Source organism: Euprymna scolopes, chromosome 40, assembly GCF_053919585.1.
Source record: "Euprymna scolopes isolate OS-2025 chromosome 40, ASM5391958v1, whole genome shotgun sequence".
Classification (NCBI taxonomy): domain Eukaryota; kingdom Metazoa; phylum Mollusca; class Cephalopoda; order Sepiida; family Sepiolidae; genus Euprymna; species Euprymna scolopes.
Window position 1 is genome coordinate 29,613,481 of NC_136521.1, and position 27,322 is coordinate 29,640,802.

Genomic DNA, 27,322 nt, shown 5'->3' on the forward strand with positions numbered 1-27,322 from the left:
TGTTGACATTAAATAATTCGAAAGTGTTGACATTAAATAATTCATGTGTTGACATTAAATAATTCGAAAGTGTTGACATTAAATAATTCAAAAGTGTTGACATTAAATAATTCAGGTGTTGACATTAAATAATTCGAAAGTGTTGACATTAAATAATTCGAAAGTGTTGATATTAAATAATTCGAAAGTGTTGATATTAAATAATTCGAAAGTGTTGACATTAAATAATTCGAAAGTGTTGACATTAAATAATTCGAAAGTGTTGACATTAAATAATTCGAAAGTGTTGATATTAAATAATTCGAAAGTGTTGACATTAAATAATTCGAAAGTGTTGACATTAAATAATTCGAAAGTGTTGACATTAAATAATTCATGTGTTGACATTAAATAATTCGAAAGTGTTGACATTAAATAATTCGAAAGTGTTAACATTAAATAATTCGAAAGTGTTAACATTAAATAATTCGAAAGTGTTGACATTAAATAATTCGAAAGTGTTAACATTAAATAATTCGAAAGTGTTAACATTAAATAATTCGAAAGTGTTGACATTAAATAATTCGAAAGTGTTAACATTAAATAATTCGAAAGTGTTAACATTAAATAATTCGAAAATGTTAACATTAAATAATTCGAAAGTGTTGATATTAAATAATTCGAAAGTGTTAACATTAAATAATTCGAAAGTGTTGACATTAAATAATTCGAAAGTGTTGACATTAAATAATTCGAAAGTGTTAACATTAAATAATTCGAAAGTGTTGACATTAAATAATTCGAAAGTGTTGACATTAAATAATTCGAAAGTGTTGACATTAAATAATTCGAAAGTGTTAACATTAAATAATTCGAAAGTGTTGACATTAAATAATTCGAAAGTGTTGACATTAAATAATTCGAAAGTGTTGATATTAAATAATTCGAAAGTGTTAACATTAAATAATTCGAAAGTGTTAACATTAAATAATTCGAAAGTGTTAACATTAAATAATTCGAAAGTGTTAACATTAAATAATTCGAAAGTGTTAACATTAAATAATTCGAAAGTGTTGATATTAAATAATTCGAAAGTGTTAACATTAAATAATTCGAAAGTGTTAACATTAAATAATTCGAAAGTGTTGACATTAAATAATTCGAAAGTGTTAACATTAAATAATTCGAAAGTGTTGACATTAAATAATTCGAAAGTGTTGACATTAAATAATTCGAAAGTGTTGACATTAAATAATTCGAAAGTGTTGACATTAAATAATTCGAAAGTGTTGACATTAAATAATTCGAAAGTGTTGACATTAAATAATTCGAAAGTGTTGACATTAAATAATTCGAAAGTGTTGATATTAAATAATTCGAAAGTGTTAACATTAAATAATTCGAAAGTGTTAACATTAAATAATTCGAAAGTGTTAACATTAAATAATTCGAAAGTGTTAACATTAAATAATTCGAAAGTGTTGATATTAAATAATTCGAAAGTGTTAACATTAAATAATTCGAAAGTGTTAACATTAAATAATTCGAAAGTGTTGACATTAAATAATTCGAAAGTGTTGACATTAAATAATTCGAAAGTGTTGATATTAAATAATTCGAAAGTGTTGACATTAAATAATTCGAAAGTGTTGACATTAAATAATTCGAAAGTGTTGACATTAAATAATTCGAAAGTGTTGACATTAAATAATTCGAAAGTGTTGATATTAAATAATTGGAAAGTGTTGACATTAAATAATTCGAAAGTGTTGATATTAAATAATTCGAAAGTGTTGATATTAAATAATTCAGGTGTTGACATTAAATAATTCAGGTGTTTACATTAAATAATTCGAAAGTGTTGATATTAAATAATTCGAAAGTGTTGATATTAAATAATTCGAAAGTGTTGACATTAAATAATTCGAAAGTGTTGATATTAAATAATTCGAAAGTGTTGACATTAAATAATTCGAAAGTGTTGATATTAAATAATTCGAAAGTGTTGACATTAAATAATTCGAAAGTGTTCATATTAAATAATTCGAAAGTGTTGATATTAAATAATTCGAAAGTGTTGACATTAAATAATTCGAAAGTGTTGACATTAAATAATTCGAAAGTGTTGACATTAAATAATTCGAAAGTGTTGATATTAAATAATTCGAAAGTGTTGATATTAAATAATTCGAAAGTGTTGATATTAAATAATTCGAAAGTGTTGACATTAAATAATTCGAAAGTGTTGATATTAAATAATTCGAAAGTGTTGATATTAAATAATTCGAAAGTGTTGACATTAAATAATTCGAAAGTGTTGATATTAAATAATTCGAAAGTGTTGACATTAAATAATTCGAAAGTGTTGATATTAAATAATTCGAAAGTGTTGGAATTAAATAATTCGAAAGTGTTGATATTAAATAATTCGAAAGTGTTGACATTAAATAATTCGAAAGTGTTGATATTAAATAATTCGAAAGTGTTGATATTAAATAATTCGAAGTGTTGATATTAAATAATTCGAAAGTGTTGGCATTAAATAATTCGAAAGTGTTGACATTAAATAATTCGAAAGTGTTGATATTAAATAATTCGAAAGTGTTAACATTAAATAATTCGAAAGTGTTAACATTAAATAATTCGAAAGTGTTGATATTAAATAATTCGAAAGTGTTGACATTAAATAATTCGAAAGTGTTGATATTAAATAATTCGAAAGTGTTGACATTAAATAATTCGAAAGTGTTGACATTAAATAATTCGAAAGTGTTGACATTAAATAATTCGAAAGTGTTGACATTAAATAATTCGACAGTGTTGACATTAAATAATTCGAAAGTGTTGACATTAAATAATTCGAAAGTGTTGACATTAAATAATTCGAAAGTGTTGACATTAAATAATTCGAAAGTGTTGACATTAAATAATTCGAAAGTGTTGACATTAAATAATTCAAGTGTTGGCATTAAATAATTCGAAAGTGTTGACATTAAATAATTCGAAAGTGTTGATATTAAATAATTCGAAAGTGTTGACATTAAATAATTCGAAAGTGTTGACATTAAATAATTCGAAAGTGTTGACATTAAATAATTCGAAAGTGTTGACATTAAATAATTCGAAAGTGTTGATATTAAATAATTCGAAAGTGTTGACATTAAATAATTCGAAAGTGTTGACATTAAATAATTCGAAAGTGTTGACATTAAATAATTCGAAAGTGTTGACATTAAATAATTCGAAAGTGTTGACATTAAATAATTCGAAAGTGTTGACATTAAATAATTCGAAAGTGTTGACATTAAATAATTCGAAAGTGTTGACATTAAATAATTCGAAAGTGTTGACATTAAATAATTCGAAAGTGTTGACATTAAATAATTCGAAAGTGTTGACATTAAATTATTCGAAAGTGTTGACATTAAATAATTCGAAAGTGTTGACATTAAATAATTCGAAAGTGTTGACATTAAATAATTCGAAAGTGTTGACATTAAATAATTCGAAGGTGTTGACATTAAATAATTCGAAAGTGTTGACATTAAATAATTCGAAAGTGTTGACATTAAATAATTCGAAAGTGTTGACATTAAATAATTCGAAAGTGTTGACATTAAATAATTCGAAAGTGTTGACATTAAATAATTCGAAAGTGTTGACATTAAAAAATTCGAAAGTGTTGGCATTAAATAATTTGAAAATGTTGTCATTAAATAATTCGAAAGTGTTGACATTAAATAATTCGAAAGTGTTGACATTAAATAATTCGAAAGTGTTGACATTAAATAATTCGAAAGTGTTGACATTAAATAATTCGAAAGTGTTGACATTGAATAATTCGAAAGTGTTGACATTAAATAATTCGAAAGTGTTGACATTAAATAATTCGAAAGTGTTGACATTAAATAATTCGAAAGTGTTGGCATTAAATAATTCGAAAGTGTTGACATTAAATAATTCGAAAGTGTTGACATTAAATAATTCGAAAGTGTTGACATTAAATAATTCGAAAGTGTTGACATTAAATAATTCGAAAGTGTTGACATTAAATAATTCGAAAGTGTTGACATTAAATAATTCGAAAGTGTTGACATTAAATAATTCGACAGTGTTGACATTAAATAATTCGAAAGTGTTGACATTAAATAATTCGAAAGTGTTGACATTAAATAATTCGAAAGTGTTGACATTAAATAATTCGAAAGTGTTGATATTAAATAATTCGAAAGTGTTGATATTAAATAATTCGAAAGTGTTGACATTAAATAATTCGAAAGTGTTGACATTAAATAATTCGAAAGTGTTGACATTAAATAATTCGAAAGTGTTGACATTAAATAATTCGAAAGTGTTGACATTAAATAATTCGAAAGTGTTGACATTAAATAATTCGAAAGTGTTGATATTAAATAATTCGAAAGTGTTGACATTAAATAATTCGAAAGTGTTGACATTAAATAATTCGAAAGTGTTGACATTAAATAATTCGAAAGTGTTGATATTAAATAATTCGAAAGTGTTGATATTAAATAATTCGAAAGTGTTGACATTAAATAATTCGAAAGTGTTGACATTAAATAATTCATGTGTTGACATTAAATAATTCGAAAGTGTTGACATTAAATAATTCAAAAGTGTTGACATTAAATAATTCAGGTGTTGACATTAAATAATTCGAAAGTGTTGACATTAAATAATTCGAAAGTGTTGATATTAAATAATTCGAAAGTGTTGATATTAAATAATTCGAAAGTGTTGACATTAAATAATTCGAAAGTGTTGACATTAAATAATTCGAAAGTGTTGACATTAAATAATTCGAAAGTGTTGATATTAAATAATTCGAAAGTGTTGATATTAAATAATTCGAAAGTGTTGACATAAAATAATTCGAAAGTGTTGACATTAAATAATTCATGTGTTGACATTAAATAATTCGAAAGTGTTGACATTAAATAATTCGAAAGTGTTAACATTAAATAATTCGAAAGTGTTAACATTAAATAATTCGAAAGTGTTGACATTAAATAATTCGAAAGTGTTAACATTAAATAATTCGAAAGTGTTAACATTAAATAATTCGAAAGTGTTGACATTAAATAATTCGAAAGTGTTAACATTAAATAATTCGAAAGTGTTAACATTAAATAATTCGAAAATGTTAACATTAAATAATTCGAAAGTGTTGATATTAAATAATTCGAAAGTGTTAACATTAAATAATTCGAAAGTGTTGACATTAAATAATTCGAAAGTGTTGACATTAAATAATTCGAAAGTGTTAACATTAAATAATTCGAAAGTGTTGACATTAAATAATTCGAAAGTGTTGACATTAAATAATTCGAAAGTGTTGACATTAAATAATTCGAAAGTGTTAACATTAAATAATTCGAAAGTGTTGACATTAAATAATTCGAAAGTGTTGACATTAAATAATTCGAAAGTGTTGATATTAAATAATTCGAAAGTGTTAACATTAAATAATTCGAAAGTGTTAACATTAAATAATTCGAAAGTGTTAACATTAAATAATTCGAAAGTGTTAACATTAAATAATTCGAAAGTGTTAACATTAAATAATTCGAAAGTGTTGATATTAAATAATTCGAAAGTGTTAACATTAAATAATTCGAAAGTGTTAACATTAAATAATTCGAAAGTGTTGACATTAAATAATTCGAAAGTGTTAACATTAAATAATTCGAAAGTGTTGACATTAAATAATTCGAAAGTGTTGACATTAAATAATTCGAAAGTGTTGACATTAAATAATTCGAAAGTGTTGACATTAAATAATTCGAAAGTGTTGACATTAAATAATTCGAAAGTGTTGACATTAAATAATTCGAAAGTGTTGACATTAAATAATTCGAAAGTGTTGACATTAAATAATTCGAAAGTGTTGATATTAAATAATTCGAAAGTGTTAACATTAAATAATTCGAAAGTGTTAACATTAAATAATTCGAAAGTGTTAACATTAAATAATTCGAAAGTGTTAACATTAAATAATTCGAAAGTGTTGATATTAAATAATTCGAAAGTGTTAACATTAAATAATTCGAAAGTGTTAACATTAAATAATTCGAAAGTGTTGACATTAAATAATTCGAAAGTGTTAACATTAAATAATTCGAAAGTGTTGACATTAAATAATTCGAAAGTGTTGACATTAAATAATTCGAAAGTGTTAACATTAAATAATTCGAAAGTGTTGACATTAAATAATTCGAAAGTGTTGACATTAAATAATTCGAAAGTGTTGACATTAAATAATTCGAAAGTGTTAACATTAAATAATTCGAAAGTGTTGACATTAAATAATTCGAAAGTGTTGATACGCCGTAAAACAAAACTAAACAAGCAAATTCTTTTTTATCGGTCGTTGCTGGTACATGATTTACTCATAACCAAATCTACTCCCGCCTGTCAGATTTCGTAGCAGCCGAATAAAACTAAATTTTCCCGCCAAGAGAAAAAAGTTGTTATTTCAAAAACACCATTCACTCTAAAACACAAGGCAATGAGTTTGGATTGACAACCAATATGAAAAACCTGTTTGATTCAAACAACAATATTCAGTATTAATTTATTTGTTGCGGACTATTATTCTCATCTTTATTAGTTGTTTCACGACCTTTCGGTCAACTATTCCTCTGGCCTTCGTCAAGTGGTAACCGCGACGGATAGGAACTTTAAATCTCCTAACTGCATTCTCAGCAATCACTGCTATCCGTAGTTGTTGTTGTCTCAATAATCAATTCCAATTAAAATAATATATAAACAATATTCAGGTTAGATTCCCATAAAAACATTAGTATTACTGCTACGACTACAGATTGGCATAGATCTAAGAAAGAATTAACATAGAATTTCTTATATTATAAAATAGCAACTTGTCTTAAATGAATCGTATATAATAAACTATTTACCAAATGATTCGGTATTGAATAACAATAAAAACGGTTGATGTACCGTAACATAAGGTCATGTCTTTGTCGCGTCTTTGTTTTTATTCATTTTGATTTTCTATCAAATTTATCGCTGACCCCATCTACAGACAATGTTTATAAACATCTTCTGTTTTATGTTCTTTCTTCTTATTCTTTATCTCAGTTATTGATTTTCTTTCATAAGCACAGTCTTCAAAATGTCATCGATTTAAAAAAATTTAATAACAGCAAAACTGTATTCCTGATGAATAGAAAACTTATACGCAACAATAGATATTATATAAAAAAAAATGATATTTTATTGGCGTCCCTCCCAAATGTGAGGAGATAAGTTTATCAGCAGAACAAAGATATAGAAAGTGGGTTTAGTAGGCAGAAAATTGGGAGAAAGTTGTTCGCTAAGGTACACAAAAGATAGCATAAATAGGATTGTTAATCAAGATGTGATAGGCAAAAGATCGGACATAGAAATCAAAACATTTAGAGTTTTAGCGTGTGAGTTTTGCGACTGTTTGACGATATTTTTACGATAGTTTACGACAGTTGAAGATAGATTCCAGTTTGGGACAGTTGACGGCAGATTGTAGCTGGAAGAAGATCGAAAGATGGCTAAGATCTGGATGTTCGCATTCAGACGTTTTACATGATCGTGTTACACACACCACCAGGACCAAACTGATATTTACGGAACATGTCAGGGTTTGTGTTTTTCATATTTTCTCTTGTATTTTTTATATACTTGTAATCCACTGCGCGTCTCCCTAAACTACCGCCAATGTGAGAGATGATGCACGATCAGAAAAGAAGACCACGAAAACAGTGTTGGGGTCGACGATTGTCGTCGAGTGAGAGGAAGCACGTTGTATCTCAATGAATACCATTCAATGGAATGTCCATTTTTCTGCCACATATTTCTACAAATAATTGCTTGACATTTTCCAAAATTCATGGAATTATTTTCAAACGTCCTTTCAATAAATTACTTTAATTGGTCAACTGTTTGTAGGGAGTAGAAAGTGGCTCTTGAGTTTATTTTCGTGACTGTTGTATTTCTTATTTTGTCCTTCATATTTGTCTCCATATTTTTTTGAGTGATGTTTCCGACGAACGGGAGAAAGAATTGCTGTTTTCTAGATTAAAACCTATCCATATGACAGTCATCTTTGAATAGTTTTTTTTTTTTTTACATAGGCATCACCACTTATCAAGGCCAAGAGGCCACTCAAGGATAAGGGTTAAAGAGTGTACAGTAGACATTGGACAATATAGTTATCATTAGTAATGAAAATTTGGTAAATTTGATAACGGCTCATCAAGAACTTATTTACGTTAGACTTGAACACAACCATATTGTAGTCAGCCGGAAAGCAGGAAAACGGAAGACAATTCCACAAGCGTGCAGTTCTAAGAAAGAAGCTTTGTTCGTGGAATCTACGTTTAGGTTTAGGCACAGATAAATAGTGGGGGGAATTATTGATAGTGTGTAGAGCTAGACGAGTGTTTCTTGTGAAAGTTTGGCAAGGGGGGACCATAGATTGAAGCTCAGTTGAACACCTTCCATGAAAATAACGATAAAGCAGAGACAAACTCGCAACATCTCTTCTGTGAGATAGAGGCTGCAAGGAAGAGAAAAGGACATCTCCTACGAGGCTACAAAGTCTATTTTGAACTCTATCAAGTCAGGACAAGTCTTTTCTAGCAGCTCCTGCCCAGATGTGGCAACAATGTTCCATCCTTGGACGTACCTGGCTCTTATATAGATAGAGAATAGCATCAGCAGTGAGATATTTACCGGATCGATAGAAAGATCCCACCATTTTTCCAGCGGCCTTGGCAACAGATTTGATGTACGTGTTTCATTTCAGATCAGGAGTAAAGGTCAAGCCCAGAAGCTTGTCAAAACTTGAGGCCTCCTGAAGACGAGAGCCATTCATTTCAATTGATGCCAGATGTGGATCAGAATGTTGATGATGTAAAGAGAGAAGCTTGGTTTTAGATGCATTAGAAGTAACCAGCCACTCCTTTCCCCATTGTACTACGTGCTCAAGATCAGAGAAAAGAGAATTGGAGAGAACTTGGTCGTTTATTGTCTTAGATGTGCTACCATAAATGGTAGTGTCGTCAGCATAAATGTCTACAAATGATGTAAGGATGTGATTTGGAAGATCATTAATGTAGATCAGGAAAAGAGTTGGGCCCGGGATGGACCCCTGAGGGACACCGGCATTAATACTGTGAGCTTCTGATTTTTGCCCCTCAACTACTACTCTTAAGAACCTATCAGAAAGAAATGATTTAATAATTGAGAAGACATTTCCAGCTATACCATAGCTAGAGATCTTATGAAGTAAACCTTTATGCTATACCCTATCAAAGGCTTTAGATATGTCAAGAGCAATTGCCCTAGAAAGATTGCCATCGTCGAGAGATTTGCTAATCCTATGAGATATAACTGTAAGCACATCTGCTGTAGATCTAGCAGAACGGAAACCATATTGAGTGTCACTAAGAAGGTTATTTTTGTTGAGATGGTTGATTACTTCTGTATTTAACACAGATTCCAACAACTTGCTCATGACGCACAGGAGACTTATTGGCCTGTACTGAGAGGGGGATGAGCGATCACCTGAATTCTTAAATACAGGGCATACTGATGACATTTTCCAGGGAGATGGGAAGCAATTCTCCTTAAGACAACGTTTAAACAGTTTTGTAAGTATGGGCGCTAGTTCTGGTTGAAGTTTTTTGAGTACTATAATTGGAATACCGTCAGGGCCAGTTGCTTTACTGGAATAAAGGTTTTTGATTAGCTTGGCAACATCACGTACAGATATACGTATATCACATAGCGTGTTTTCTGATACAGGAGGAAATATTGGAGGTTGGCGGCCTTGGTCGCAAAGGGTAGAATTAGCTGCAAAGTTCTTGACAAAAGAGTTTGGCTTTGTCTGATACTGACGAGATTACCTAAGGTCCATTGATAATAGTTGGGATGGAGCACACGCTTCTGTTCAGGATTCTGTTTGCTATTTGCAAAAACTTGTTTTTGTTTTTTACCGTGAAGTATTATTGTCAGCTCTTTACTTCAAATGTCCGCAGCGATTTTCATAAATAAAATAGTTTGTGCGTATCTTTAAAAAAATCAATTTTTAAGAAAGACAAGAAAAAAGTCACGAAAAATAAATTGCATCGTAACAAGCCATTTTGTCTTATTCAGTCTTATATAAAACTAAAACAAACGTAAATGAAAATAGTGTGATAAAAATAATGTTGTAATGTGGTGAAATAATTTTTTTGGGGGGGTGAAAGTTTTTTTGTTTTTTTTAAGAATACAGTTTTGATGTGATTAAAACTTTATATTGTGTTCTAAACTGGTATACTTATTATCATATCTATCTTCTCCAAAACCAACACAACTTTATTTTCTGTGCCAAATACAGTTTAGATAATTGGTTGGTCTTTTTATGTTGCTTTCAAATTTAAGTCGAGTCGAAAGAAAAATGATCGAAATTAATGTTATCATTCTAAAACTCAGATAATCGTTTTTGATCATTTGTAGAATGGGAGAAAAGACAAGGTAGATAAGAAATGAGAAAAGTAAGAAGATAATACGAATAAATGACACTAACGAGACCTCTGGAAATTCCACAGCAGACTCTTTCATAATAATATATTGATGGTGGCATTCTGTGGATATTCAACGTAAATGGAGACGCATTTATCTGAACTAGCAGAGATACCCGGCGTAGTCCGGTTGTAAAATATGCTTAAATATGATATTTTAAGTTATGCAGATTTCGTATATATTATTATAGTAAATTTTCTATCGATTTTTAGATGTTTTAAAGTTGTGATTTCAAGAATAAAAATATATTCGTATGACTTGGGTGCATCAGTTTGAATCGAAATCGAAACCAAAACTTATGAAAAATTCTTGGTAAAATTATTGATTTCAAGAAATGGAAGGTCATAATAATCAAATGACAGCTGCTCAGAAGAAAAATATATAAGTATGATACATAAAATAACACGCACGCTATCGTATTACTATACAGAAGATAAACGGTCGTTTGTCTAGTAAGTCTGCAAGCAACAAGAGACGTATAAACTTTATTAAGTTTATTCAGCAGAATCCTGGTTTTAGGCGATTGAACAGTGTGCTTATTTTTTGTCGTAACTGATATTTCCTAAGCTTATTCATGAAATCTATCCCCCATGAAGATTCGCTATCGATCTGTCTAAGGCCAAACTTTACCATCACTTCTATGTCTGAAACCGAAACTATACTATTACTATCTTTTAATATAAAATTCCGTTTATTGTACTACTTCAGATTCATGTACTATATTTCAATGCTCAATCCAGGTAAGGAGAGTGTAGTAAATGTTCTATTATTCTTATTTCACCAACCTAAGCATTCCTTCCTTCTTTTGGGGGAGGTTAAGTCGTACCCGTTATTTTCCAATTTACTTGCACATCCTCGAAGGCAAAAATATACAAAAGCTCGGTTTTTAAAGGAGGCAGTATAGGACAAAAATTAAAAGTTGCCTCAGTCTAGAAGTCGACTAAGTTAAGCATCAGAACAAATAATACACTTTGATCCTAGTCAAAAGGTCGTTATGTTATTACCATATGCTGCTAGGCATCACCTCTTCCTTTTTGAGGAGGGTATTATAGTATTTGTTATTATGATGCAATCGTACCATGCATTACCTCCGTTATTTTTATGGGTACGGTGCTGTTGTCAAGATATCATTCTGACAGGTATCATTTTTTTTTTCATTTGAATGGCGCTGTAGTATAATTTAGTTAATCGAAAAAATGTGGGGTTCGTGTTTATTTTCCCCAGAAATTTCCTGTTTGTAAACGTCACAGGAAGTAGGCGATGTTAGTTAATCTGCTGACTTCCTTTAATTAATCTGAAAATCGTGCAAATATTACGTGTCCTTTCATCAGCATCAGCGGACATGCTGTTTTAAAAGCGTCGGTGGCCACGGCTCTCCAAATTGTAGAACCATAGTAATCTCGGGAAGACAAGTAAAACGGTAGTTTTCCCATTGCTTTCCGCCTTGATTCGGGAGTGCATCTCCTTTAGTGAGTTAAACGCGCCCCCAGATAACAAAACTGGAAATTTCTACTACTTGGAGCGGTACATACAGTACCTATCCTTCCCGAATGGACACCCATCTGGTACTGGCCAATTCATCGTTACTTAAGTTCGGTGATCTGGCGAGAACCGGTGTGTCAGCGTGATTGTGCCGTGCCCTTTACATAATCTAATACGATCCTTGCTGTTATATTACGTGTTTTTATTTAATCTGCCTTAATTATCTTACTCAATTTGAAAACCCAGCTACATGTGAAAAATTCATAATATTCATCATTCACATAAAAATGCGTCTGTAAATAAATATATTTATTTGAAAATTAATCCTAACCCAATTAATCTTTTCGATAATATCATTTACTGGATTCGTATTGTTATATAGATTAATTTTAAATTCATCATATTGTCTAATTGCGAACATAAACCTTTATTTAATCCATAGAAGTAGCAGACTCTCGTTCCGTCAGCCTTGAGCAAGGACCCGTGGCGTAGTGGATAAACTACTTGGTAAAATTCAGTTGTAAGTTACACTCTTTTGGGGGTGAAGATTCAATCCTCAGTGCGGGCGACACTCAACATACGCCTTCTACTCAATCATGGCTGATGAAACAAGAACATGCTATCCCTGGAGATTAAATAAAAGGTCTAATTCGCAATTTCGTCTAAATGCCCGAGTTCATCAGAAAAATTCCCGTGTTCAACAAGACACACCTTAAGAATGGCGTGTTACGTTGTCGTATCATAAAATGAGCGTTTGTTGTATATTGGTTGAAATTGGAATGGAGATGATATATTAAAACGTGTCTATTTATAAATGATTGAGTGTTTGATTATCTTATCAGAGTTAATGACGTTGTGTGTGTGATCGTCTAGTGGTCTTTCTATTACATATGTTCATATGCTGTTAAGTGTGAATGTGTGTGTGACATGTCATTTGAACATACCTTCTGTCATTTTGTTGCTTCGTCTGAGAGGGAGACTTGATACCTGTTTTTGGGGACGAAGATTTATTTCACACCAAGACAAGAAATTGGTTCTATAGTTTTTTTATTCACCTTCCAGTTTGTTCACAGAAGTAAGGAAAGTGAATTTGGCCTGTGGTTTCTTCTTCTAGGTCTTATTTCTACCACGTCAGCGTTCGTTCCCCACCCCCAGCGAAAGGGAGGAGATAACAGCGAAGCCGTCCACTCTCGTCCAAGTCGCAACCAAATCTCTTCGATTCAGCTAACTTGATCACATGATTCACACGCAATCAAATCAGCTGATATTGACTTCCAGTCAACGTGTCTACACTATAATTCACACTCTCTCTCTCTCTCTCTCTCTCTCTCTCTCTCTCTCTCTCTCTCTCTCTCTCTAACAGGCGGAAATTACATCAACGAAACGTTGTGAAAATAACAGTTAAAATTAGAACAATAGTCCGAAGAATATAAATAATACGGGTTCAAACATTAGGTAGTGTTGAGTAACATTGACTATTTCAAATATTCAACTCTCCTGTTGTAGAATAGTGTTGGAAAATCGCCAATCGCCACATGATCTACCTTTTTGTTCATAGAGGGAAACGGCTGTTCGTCTTACTTCTTATCAGGGAGTCGTTAGCTCATTGGATAGTTACGTATTCAGTAAGATTGATATAGCAGCGGTTGATCTTTTCTTTTACCTTATTTTTGTGGCTCTAATATAAGTAATTAAACAGAACCATAAATAATTATGTTAATTGCTCTGAGATTTGACTATATTCTTACAGTAATTTACTGCTAGTCGAGATGAACTGTTTCTTCCAGCCTTTGTAGTGATATAGAAGTCGCAAAACTTGGCTCAATCACTTCCACGTCTAATTCTCCGGAGGAAAAAAATATATCAATTTTCTGTCATGTACTCCCTCCCATGATATAACTACGGGGATACTTTTTACTTAACTTTTAACTTAACTTTTAACTTAACTTCTAATAGAATATTGTCTTACTTAACTAAGCGCACGTGACATTTTCTAGTTTAAACCTTATTTTACTCAAACAACATCTTGAATTGTTACATTCTTTCAGATGATTCTCTTGGACGATTTAAAATGTTTATTATCTCTAAAACAAATTTAATATTAACATATCGTTGTCATCACATCAGTTGAGAACCTTGGATCAATCATTTTTTAACTCTTGTTACCCCCAAACAAGAGACATTGCCACTTGGACGTAAGGAATACTATTTCGGATCATGTCCACAGAGAGCTATTTGGAGAAATGAGCACAATATCTGTTCAAATTACATTTAGTTAGCACAGCCAGGGAAGAGGGAAACGGGGAAAAATTCGAAAGTTTTGCAGTCAGAAGAAAAGTATATTAGGCTTTCCTGGATCTGCACTTCTACAATTAAGTGTTGGCACTTGATTGATCGTGCTAGGTCAATTAGATTGGAGACTTTTGGGACCGTGTATAAGAATAAGACACTAGTGTTGAATACACCAACCCAAATATCGCAACAATATTCCATAGATGGGCTAATTGTAGCTTTTTAGAAATACAGGATACTCTTAGATGTGAGAAATTTTTTGTCCCTATTTACTTTCCTCCCCATGATGTAACAATTAGACAAAAGTCGTTTACAATGTGAGAGAAAGTGTAGCTCCCTTAAAAGGAGTACACTCAGTTAGGACAAAAATTTTTAAAAATGCCTGAATCTATAAACATTTTTCCTTCACAAAATGACAAAAAATACAAACTATAATATTAAAACAGATACTACATTTTACTCCTGATCAAAAGGCTAAAAAAACACACGAACAATATTTGCGCTTCTCTGTGTATTGCACAAATGCCCTCGTTCTGGGTTCCCCTATTTGCATATTAACTATACATATTTTCATATGTAAGTAATTAAATTGCAATCTCACATTTACACGTAAGGCGCATCGCACAGGAGTAAATGACAAGTTCATTTGCTACTCATACTTTATAGTGTTTACTCATATTCTCCCCGAACGGAGCTAATTGACACTGAGGACGTAAGGGGTTACTATTAGAGACTTGAACAGCCAAATATCTGTTCGCATTACATTTAAACTTCTGCATTTTAGCAAAGTCACAAAAGCAAGAAACAGGGACGAAATTCCAAAGCCTAGCAGTTCGAAGGCAGAAACTATAAGAGTATAAAACTTTTCTTGCATATAGAAATATTTACAGTGAATGGATGCGATTTTGATGCTTGCCAGGTTAGTCGAATGTATTTACGCCGAATGGGTATTTACAAGTTCGTCAGCGCACCTTTCATAAAAATACTTGTAGAATAGGCACAGATATGCAACATTACAATGATGGGACATAGGTTGGGACTTGGTGGATAGTGCTTAGACCTATTAGATTAAAAATATTATTTTGGTCTCTGTCTAGATTAGAGAGGCTAAACGTGGCAACAATACTCCATGCATGGGTGAATGGTGGCTTTGTAGAGATACAGTATACTGGCAGGTGTGTGTAGTTTTCTAGCATTGTAGAAGGAGCCAACAACATTCTTTGCATCAGCCTTGCCAATGTCTTTTATGCATTACTGTTGATGCCTGGTATGTGTTATCGCTGTTTAATGATGTTTTTACTCATAGTTTACATTTGAATACGACGTGCAAAATTGCCAATACTGACTCTGCTGTAAATGTCATCATTTATCCTTTACTTGTTTCAGCATTTACACTGGGCGAATTGATGTGGCTTTCTCTGAAGCTAAATGTATATTAGAAGTGATACCCAGTTATACCTGTCCACTGCAAAAGGGAGATTTTTAACAACGTTAGTTTCTATACGTTTTTTTTTTTGCAAAGAAATATCGTCATTTTTATTCATTTATTCATTTTGTACGAATAAAATTATTCTATCGTTGTCATTAGTTTCCTCGATATCTTTCTAGTTAGAATTGTTCCTTGAAAGATAACAATTGTACGCAAGAGGTACCATGTGAAAGTTGGCAACCTCCTAAGTGAAAGCATTTCGATTGAACGACCTGGATTCGAACTTAGAACACCCAGATTTTCAGTCTGTGTCGTTATCCACTTAGCCACAGTCACCTGAAACAATTCAGTTTAAAAATAGCATGGAAATTGCTTTAATAGAAAATATCTTTGGAATAATTCTACGGATAAAAATCTGAGAGCTATGGTTCAGTTAGTGTGAAGCTGATTCAGGATCACACTTACTAACGAGACTATCACCAAAGTGTCCTCAAATATTAATGAACGGTAATAAAACAAAACATGCTATACATTAGTGAGCACGTCCGTCATGTGTTGTTACTCTTTCCGTGGCGGGTGCATAACATCATACACCCATGCAGTCTTATTGTTAGCAAGGTTTCGTTAATACGGGGTAACCCCACCCCCAAAAAAAGCTAAGTGGAGGCCATCTAGAACATATGGTGTAGAACGGAGAAAAAAGGCCAAAGACCCTAGGGTTTTGATGTGATGTTTTGAACATAATAAACTAGTTATGACCAAAGTTTCATTTCATTCGGACAAAACAGTAAGAAACGGGGCCTAATTAGAGTTGGGGGCCCCTTTTTTTTAGTCACCCTGTACTCGCGTTGTTGTGTCATGTTTATCGATTGTTTATGAAGGACGCCGGTTTGTCTTTTAAGAATTTCTTTAACATAACAAGAGAGACAGAAATCGAATGCAAGTTTGTGCTCACCGTCCTCCGCCTCCTTCTAGATTGTCCTTGACCGCCGTGTCCTTCATCTGTTCTCATTGGTGTCGGCAGGCTGAGTGAGGTAGAGCTGTTCTCCGATGGAAGTGGCGTAATTTTTTTTTTTTTACTTCCGCTTTTAGACTCTATCATCCTCTGTTTCTTCTTTCGCTATCTAACATATGGACTGAAGTTTATTTGTAACTAGCAGTTCAGTCCGGCTTTGCTCAGGCCCTATATACTGTTCATAACTTGCCCTATGTGTGAATACTCTTTATGTAAAATTTAAAATGTTTAGACCAAAAATTGTCTGAGTAATTTGGTAGAGACCGCAGAGGACAATTTTTTAAACTTTGACTCCAATTTTGTCCCCTTAACATTTATTGTTTTGGTCTCAAATCAAAATAAAAGGTTTGACCCGTATCCAAGTTACTTAAACCTAAACTTTCAAGTGTTTAGATTCAAAATTGGTGGAGGAGTTTGGTGGAATCTACAAAGGTCAACTCTTTCAACTTTGACCTTTTGGCAGCGAAATTTTCGCCCCAAAACTGATTAAAATGCTTGCCGCATGTCTGAATACCCGTTATGTAAAATTTCAAATGTTTAGGCAAAAAATTGGCTGAATAGTTTTCTAGAGACCGCAAAGGTAAAATATTTTAATCTTTGACCCTTTGATAGTTCAAATTTTGTACCCAAACCGATTAAAAAGCTTGCCCTATTTCTGAATACCCTTTAAATAAAATTTCAAATTTTTAGACCAGAAATTGGAGGAGTGAATTGGTAGAGATCGCAGAGGTCAAATCGTTGAACTTTGACCCAAATTTCTGGTCGAAAACCGATTAAAAAGATTTTCTTAAATCTCAATACCCCTTGTATCAAATCTCGAGTCTGTAGACTGAAAATTGACAGAGTAGTTTGGTAGGGAAATGCACACAGACACACAAACAATTTCACTTTTTTAGATATATAGATAAACTGTGTATACAGAGTAGGTTGTAACGCTTCCATAGGTGATATTTTTATTCCATCTATTATTTACATTTGTCGTTTTGTTATCTCTAATTTCATTTGTTACAATTAACTTGAATCATCCTTTCTTAACCTGACAAATCGATTTATCAAAATCGATTTAAAACAATCTTCCACGGTTGAAATCGTTTTTTTTTTTTGTTTTGTTTTGTCCTATTTTTTTATTTTTTCTTGAAAAATAACTGTTTTACTCACAATAGAACATGCACATTATCGATTACGTATTAATCGATTTCATCTCATTGAAATCGATTACAAATCGATTGTTGAATCGATTATAAAATTAAAGTTTCCTCACTCGAACTTCGCACATCGCAGTTGCATTATAAAATTTGTAAAAGCTAAAGTTTGCAAATTTCCAAAACAAAAATTTGATCTGATAAAAAAATTGTATTTAAAAATTATCAGTGACTTTTGAAGTGAAAAGAAAAGAAATATTAAATAATTACATTCAAACTAATTTTCACACACACTTCATTAATCGCATGAAATAGAACAATACGCCTCTCGGGAAAGGTAAAATATAAAGTAATCCAAAAAGTTCTGTTCTGTTCATTTTTTAAGGAAAAAAAACGAAACGTTTCACAGTATGCGTAACTTATATTTATTCTTCGAAATAATTGTCCTCAGCATCCAACGTGTCTCCAACTATTCATGCCCTTGCAGTAGACATGTAGAATGTGTTGGACGCAAAGAAGTGCGTGAAGACTTGGCACAGGTCTGCTTCATTGGTGAAGGATTTTCCATGAGTATAATTATACAGAGGTGATCAGATGGTGCAAGGTAAGGTGAATAAGATGGATGACATAAGTACCCTACCCATGGTATTCCTGATCACTGACGCGACATGCAGCCTGGCGTTGTCATGGTGAAAAAGCACACCTTTGCGATTCCCTATGGCTAGCTCCTCCTGATGTAATGCTTGTTGCATACGTTTCAATTATTGCAAGTATACGTCTCCAGTGAGCGTTTGATTAATCAGTAGCAGTTCATATTAAACCACGTGACGACCAGACACAAAGCATAATCTTTCGTGAGTACATAGGCGATCTTGCCGTGAGAGGGACAGCATCCTGAGGAGACAATCAATGTCTGAAATGTTTAGTAGTTTAGTACAGAATCCACTTTTTATCACTGGTAAGCACTCGATTGAATAGGGGTGAAAAGCAGCGATACGCAATCTGCCACTTGCTGTCCATTGTGGATCTCCCACGGTGTTGGCAGAACTCACTTGTTCAGTTTATACGCTTCGTTGGCCAATGCAGGTGAAGTGTATTTCATAGGAAACATTGAACTCTCTTACAATTTCAACACTCGTTAGACTGCTGTCTCCTTTAATGCTCACTTTCAGGACTCCGACTTGTGGTCGTCCACTGCGAGGATTATCACGGAGGGATAAATTTCCCGGCTTTAATTTAAACCAACGCCTTGTAACACGTTCATTTACAATGCTATTTCCAAAGATTGAACATGTGGCGACTTGATAAAGCTGCTGATAATTCCACTTTGAAGTCGTAAAGCAAACAGTCTCGAACGAGATCTTTAGACATTTCCATTCTTCTCACAGTTGTCCGTATTATAACTGATGACCGAATACGTTGCGCGTGTTTTTTTTTTATGATACCTGAGGTTCCTACTTCCGGCTCTCCGAATTTTAAGACAAATAACACCCTACCTGAGAATTCTTCCTTCAAACTTCTCGGCCTAAAATTCACTGGCAATATGAACTGGAACAAATATATTGAGGACATTGCGAAGGCTGCTGCAAAGAAGTTGGGTTCTCTCTAACGAGCTAGAAGATTACTCACACCTGAGAGTATCATGTAACCTCTACAATTTGCCCATGCATGAATATTGTTGCCCCATATGGGCTGGTGCATCTACCACTAGCCTCTCCCTCTTGAATAAGGTCCAAAAAAGAGTTTTTAATCAAATACGTCTCATATTGTCAACTAAGCTCCAACCCCTATCCCATCGCCGCTATGTTGCATTTCTGTGCTTGTTTTACGAATATTTTAATGGAATGTGCTCTGATGAACTCGTTGCACTTGTGCCTCCTCGACGTACATATCTCCGGTAAACCCGATTAGTAACAAAATCTCACCTCTTCACTGTTGAAGTCTCTGATATATGTGTGTGTGTGTGTGTGCGTGTGTGTGTGCGTGTGCGTGTCTTATATATATATAAAATAAAAAAATTTATAATCAACATTTCTTTACGTGTAAACCAAAAAAAAACACATCTCAATATAAAAAATATAAATATTTTTAAAGATAAATTTGAAAACTTTAAATGTCAGGAAAATGATAAAATCATATTTATTTGGTGTTGTAAGTCCAATATTTCGCTAAAAATAGCTTCATCAGGGTAATAAGCCAGTCCGTAGTTTTTTTGTTGTTGTTTTTTTTCCCCCCTTCATTTTTTTGTTATGAAGGAGATAAGTCCTTGGAGAACAAAAATTTAAATGTACGAGCTGTCCATTTTTTAACGTGTGCGTCGCTCCAGTTTCGAGCAGGAATATATGTTAAAAAAGGTAGTTACACACTATTTGAAGACATTTATTTTGAATAGAATTTAAAGTTAACTTTGAAAACTTTAAATGTCAGGAAAATGATAAAATCATTTTTATTTACTTTTGTTGGTGTTGTAAGCCTCATCAAGCTAATTTTTTATTGAAAGTTAAGACAAATTTGTATGTAAACATTTAAGATATATTTTTCTTATGTAAAAACATTCTCAACAAAATCAAAATCATGATTAAAAATAAACTTTGATTATATCATATTTAGAAATGTTTTTATGCAAATTTTAAAATTAACATAGAATTACGTAATTATCAGAATAGACACTTCGTCATTATTACTTATTATACGCCGGTAAAAGTTAGCAAGACTTCCGCTAAACAAAAGCGGAAGTCGAAAAAAGCTATATTATTTTTTTTAAAATATGAAACGTTTTGTCTGCGGGATCAAAACATTCATTGGAGTGAAAAACACGGTGTCGTTGATGGAAAAGGGGAGAGGAGAGGAAAAGATAGAAAGCGAAAGTGACCTAGACAGCTGGGTGGCCAGAAAACCTCTCCTTCTATTTTTTTATTTTTCGCTAATACTTTTCGGTAAGAATGATAGCAAACGATATTCGTTTAAGAAAGTTTTTTTTTTTTAGTAAATTATCGTATTTTAGTAAATCGCTTTAAATAAATTACTGCTGATACTATCGAAACTATTACCTATGCATACAATAAAAAGACAATAAAATTATAACACCAAACATTTATCATGAACATTTGAAAGTTTCTGTTAATTAGACATTCAAAGAATCGTTCAACTGCACAAAACATACAGCATTTCAAAATATCATGTATTTATGATTTGAATGACAGAAATCCGTTTTGATGGTGATTTAGTGATGGTACATGAAAGAAAACCTTCGTAACTATTCATTTGCACACACACACACACACACACACAAACATATATATATATATATATATATATATATATATATATATATATATATATATACACACACATGTGAACATAAAAACATTTTTCAAAAATGAATTAATGTAAATATTTATTATTTTGATTATTCGGATTGCTATTCTCACCTTCAGTTTTATTTTCACAACATTTCAGTCGATGTAACTTCTGCAAGGACCCATGGCGTAACAGGTACAAATGTAAAATTCAGTTTTAAACGACACTCTTATGACGATTTAATTCTCTGTGCAGGAAATACTAAAAATACAATTGTGGTTTATTTAAGACTTGTATCCGGTCATAGCTGACAAAAGAAGGGCATGCCAAATAAAGGGTATGTTTAAAATTAAATGCAGGTTCTCCGAGTTCGGTAGAAAGATACCCGAGTTCGATAAAGGGGAAACATTTACCCTTATTGGACGAAGTAAAAATTATAAACAGAGAAGAACTGTTGAGGTTAAGACTATCCAAAGCAGCAGCACATATGATTGGCAACCGTCACCTACTAAGCAGACCTATTATAGAAGTTAGATTCCCGAGTTCGACGGAAAGATTCCTGAGTTTGACAAGATACACCTGAAGAAATTTGGAAGTTACATCGACCGAAACGTTGTGAAAATAACACTCAAGATTAGAAAAATGGTCCAAAGAATCCAAAGAATACGAATCAGAAAGATTTTCTAAATTTTGTTCAAAATATTTGCGATGGTTGTTTTGAATTGTCTACTAATAAGAAGAAGAAAAAAAAAGCGACCATTATTATTATTTTTATTCACGTAAAAATCTTTTCTTTTCATTTTCTTCCATTTTTTGTCTCCCTCTTCATGATGGTTATCTTAATGATTGTGTTAAAAGATTATGTAAAGTGCTGTCTACCTTTCTTACACCCAGATTGGTCATTTTGGACATCGCAAGGTAAGGTTATCTTCCTACAGCCTGGTGACCTTTCAGGGGGAGCTTTGCACTGGACAGGCAGACAGGCAGCAATCTCAATATGGCCCCTCTACTTGATCTACTAATCAACAATTTACTTATTCTGCACTTTCACTTAACATTTTAATAAACAAAAGATAAACAATAGATTCATTTATTAATAATTATTGAGTGAAGAATATACGCTGTTTTGTGAGGGTTTTTGCAAAAAGCGTTATTACTAGTTGTAGTAGATTGTTCCAGAAAAAAAATCTATAGTACAAGCAACTTGGAAGAATCAAAACAGAAAATATGCAAACACAATTCTTCGTACTGCTTAACCATATATATATGTGTGTATGTGTGTACATATACACGTATATATCTATACATATATATAAATACATATATAGATACTTATGCATATATTTATATGCATATATATATACATGCATATATATGCAAATATATATGCGTCTATATATATATTTAATTTTAAAAAATAAAGACGCCATATAAATTGAACTTTCTGTTCTTTCTCTCTCACGTTCTCTCCCTTCTTTTTCTTTTCTAGCTATTCGTTAAATAGTACTACTTCTTGTAATCATATTTCCTATGTGTTTACTTTTAATGAACTAATCTGGTTTTATGTTTATTTTCATTATCTTAGACTGTTTATAAACAGAAAGACAAAGAGGCAGAGAGAGAGAAAAGACAAGAAGATTGCGATTACAGAGGCGAGAGCGGATTGATACGTGGCGAATCAAACTACACGTACATGAAATAATAGACTGGCATTTCGGAGATATAAGTAAATGACACGACTTAAAAATGTTTTTAGTGTAATATGTAAAGATATATAGATTGATTTATTCATATGTTTGTTACAGAAGATCAGAACAACATCGATGCCATCCGTTTCAAATTAAAGCCTCTGTTCATGCCAGTCTCTTCCTCTGAAATAAGTATAAGCATAGGCTGTCCCTGTTTATATTTTAAACCGATAGTACCGATGTTTTTCTGATCTAATATATATATATATATAATTATTTCTTAATTTTTCTTAATAATCAAGAACTCTGCCGCTACTGTTACACACGCGCGCATGTGCGTGTATAATATTTCTATGCTTCCCGTTAGATCATTGAAGTTTAACGCCATTGACGCTGGCTTCTAGAACATGGGTGATCATTTGGAAATACTAGGCGCTGTATGCCCTCTCCATCAACGAAGATATATATGTTGATTGGGGATCGCATGTGAATTTGTATTCCCTATAAACTTTCCCATTCAAAATGCCCGAAGTTAATTTAAATGACTGGGGCCATAATAATAATGATGGCATAACATCCATTTTAAAAATGCAAATATTTTAGATTTGCAATGAATTTTATCTATAGTCATTAGACACAAATCAAACAAGATTCCTTGAATCTCTCTTTCTTCATAAAATTCTTTATTCCTTAATGTTTTACAATTTCTAGTTTTCTTCCCACACTAAGAAGTCGATCATTATGGAATACAATTGCACGCCTTCAGGCACTGTCATATGAGTTGTATATAGTTTTAGTTATTTGTATGAAAAATATAAAATGACGGGAGAAACCGTTATGAAAATTCAGATAACTTTAAATTTTAGTATGTTTTTCCGTCTCCAATAAAATAAATCCCGATCAAGGATATGAGAAATAGGCGAAACTAGGGTCTAAGAGTTTTTGGTTATAGCTGGTTTGTGAGGAAAATGTAAATATATATTATATCTGACATTCAACTAACCACTTCTCACTCTCTTCATATCTATCTATCTATCTCTCGCTCTCTCTCTTTCTCTTTCTCTCTCTATATATATACATATATATATATATATAAATACATATGTCTGTGTGTGTACGTGTATATATATGTATATATACGCATACATAAATGTATGCATATGTACATGTATATATGTAAATGCATATATATGTATATATGTGTATATATACATATATATCTACATATGCATACACAGACACACACACACAAACACACACATACACACACATACATATATAAAGTAAAGGTGTTATATATGTATCATCCCCTCTGGTAGGATGTCTTTATTGTTACCAGGATTTATTAATCATTTTTAAAACTCATCATCCAAAATTCAAATCACGTAAAATCAAAAATTAGAATCAAATATTCCAATATTCTAGCGTTTTCTTTTCGAAGCCGGTCGAACAACTTACTTCTAAACTGTTTCAATTATCAGTTAAAAAAGAATGAATACGTAAAATTAAGTCAATATTGTTTTTATAAAAATTACTCATTTGACTTTTTTTTTAATTAAAAATGGACTTTTTTGTTTCTTTGCTAATTGAGTTACTTTAAATCTTTGCGTTGTTAGCAGCCTTACATTGAATTTATAGTTCAAGACAGCATATTGTCGTTTAATCGGTGGCTGTGGAGATAAAACGTCCGACTTTTAGTTCTAATGTTCTTCCAGAGTTGGAATTTCACGCAAAGCATTTGTTTCCAAACACTCTCTATCATAATCATCAACCTGAATAATGAATTTTTAATTCCTTACATTCCAATATTTTATGCCGTATTTAAGCGTACATATTTTACACAAGGATATAAGTATGGTCTTAGCTGGTACCAATCACAACTACAAACCTGAATATTGCACCTTTTAAAATAATTTATTGCAGCGTTTTCCATTTGAACTAACGTTCTCAAGAGAAGGTCTACATAGAAAAACAGTTATACGTATGTGTGTATGTGTGTATATTCAACTAAAAGTCAAAAACTACAAAACAAACATTCAAAAAGTAGTCAGGCGTTACCTTTGATGAATAATATTTAAAATTTTATAATATATATGTTTCCATTGGGGGTCAAGTGGGTCAGGTTTGTCAGGGGGGGGTCGATTTTTTTACTATTTCAATGTTATCTTTTATATAAAGGAGAGGTGAGTGGCTTACGTTACTTTTATTTTCAAAAACAACGAATAAACTTATCAGAAGTGAAAAGGGGTAGGAATGTGGATGTTTAAAGACGGGAAGGGGAAATAGAGTGATAGATTGAGAAAGATAGATAGACAGAAGTTTAAATATAAAGATGCTGCAAATACTTTTTAACCTCTTTCGTTTTCATGATCCTGAGCAACGCCGGTTAAGCCTGCAAGTCTATTATATAAAGCAAAGTCTTCTGTGCACGCACGTGTGTCACGATATCATAGTCGAACTAGCAGATTTGACAACCGATTCTCGTTAGATCATCAAAGTTAAGGAATGTTGAGCCTTATCAGTACAAGATGGGTATGTAGGTGGACATTTACATTTCTTCGCAAGAACTGCAAAAACCTATCATCTTCATGTCTGCTGACCGAGATATACATGTAACTGGGTACCACGTGTGCATGTGTTTTTTACAAAGAAGTCACCGCTTATCAAGGTCTGGAGGCTACTCGAGGATAACGGTTAATGAGTGTACAATGGTCAAGGGGAACATGTCTTAGTAATCGTTAGTAATGGAAATTTGGTAAATTGGATTACATAAGGGGATGGCGCGTCAAGAATTTGTTCATGCTAAACTTGAAGGAACCCATATTGTAGTCATTTCGAAAGCAGGGAAACGGAACAGAGTTCCACATTCATGCAGTTCTAAGAAGGAAACTTTGTTCATGGAATCTAAGTTTAGTTATAGATAAAGAGTCGAGGAAATTATTGATAGTGGTTTCAGCTACGCGAGTGTTTTTCGTAAAAGTCAGGTCAGGGGGGGGCATAGATTGGAGCTCAAAAAAGCACTTGCCATAAAAGTAACGCTACAGCAGAGATAGGCTCGCAACGTCTCTTCTATGCGAAAGAAATTGCAGAGAAGAGAAAAGGGTATCTCCCTCTACGAAGTATTTTTAACTCGTTCAAGGTAGGATAAGCTGCTTCTAGCAGCTCTTGTCCAAATGTGGCAACAGTACTCCATCCTTGGACGTACTTGGCTCTTATACATGTAGAGATATTTTATACAGGTAGTATATATCTCACTGCATCAGCTGTGAGATATCTACTGGAACGGTAGAACGATGCCACCATTTTTCCAGCAACCTTGGCAACGGATTTGAGAGACTCCAGCATTAATACTGTGATCTTCTGATTAGTGTCCATCAACCACTACTGTTATGAACTTATACGAGAAAAATGATTTAATAATTGAAAAGACATTTCCAGCTACACCATAGCTTGAGATCTTTTGAAGTATACCTTTATGCCTTACCCTATCAAAGGCCTTTGATATGTCAATGGCAATTGCCCTAGAAAAGAAGCCCCGACGAGAGATTCGCTAATTCTATGAGATATAACTGTTAGCACATCTGCTGTAGATCTAGTAGAATAGAAACCATATTGAATCTCACTGAGGAGGTTATTTTTGCTGATGTGGTTAATTACTTCTCTGTTTAACACAGATTCCAGCAATTAATTATGACGAACAGGAGATTGATTTGTCTGCGTTGAGAGGGAGATGAGCGATCATCTGAACTTTTAAATACGGGATATACTGATGAGATTTTCCAGGGTGATGGGAAGCAATTCTCCTTAAGCAATGCTTAAACAGCTTTGTAAGTATGTTTCCAGACACAGGGGAAATACGGAGAGTTGGTGGCCCTGATTCCATAGGGTAGAATTAGCAGCAAAGTTTTGCTAAAGAGTTTGTCTTTGTCCGATGCTGACGAGATTCCCCCAATTATGTGATAGAGCACACATTTCTATTCAGTACCCTGTTTATTTGCCAAAATTGGCGGAAACCAAGCCACTGACTAGCTACTTTGGACTAGACAGACTGAGCATACAACTATCTTGCGTTCTTTATTATTCTTTTACAGTGGTTGCTGACAGTCCTAAAGCCGCCTTTAGTCTCAGTGAATCTATTACGTTGGAAGCAATGCAAAAGGTGATTTCTATGTGCAATGGCAGCAGCACATTCTAAAAAGAACCACGGCTGGCTATTAGGTTTTTACTGGAAGTTTTGGAGGGTATGAATCGGTCTAAACCTACAATTGTAGGTATAGACCGCTTCATACCCTCCAAACATTTACTCCGTCAGGTCTGATACTATGGAGGACAAGTTCTTTTTAAACATGGAACGTAGAGGTAGATCTGATGTAAATGCTCGAAAGCTTACCCAGTCATCCATTAAGTATCA

The 27,322-nt window shown here is 32.5% G+C and overlaps 1 protein-coding gene across 4 annotated transcripts in view; it reads left to right on the forward strand.

Annotated features, from left to right (window-relative positions):
- LOC145265458 (acetylcholine receptor subunit alpha-like) overlaps nt 1-27,322 on the forward strand; it is a 1,250,815-nt gene that overhangs the window by 1,126,893 nt on the left and 96,600 nt on the right. For 3 of the 4 annotated variants that reach the window (XM_080121317.1, XM_080121318.1, XM_080121319.1), the window contains one exon: nt 22,118-22,141. The exons of the other annotated variant lie outside the window; for it this stretch is intronic. In XM_080121317.1, coding sequence (XP_079977443.1) covers nt 22,118-22,141 — 24 coding nt within the window. The remainder of the gene's footprint in view (nt 1-22,117; nt 22,142-27,322) is intronic. 4 annotated transcript variants of the gene reach the window in all.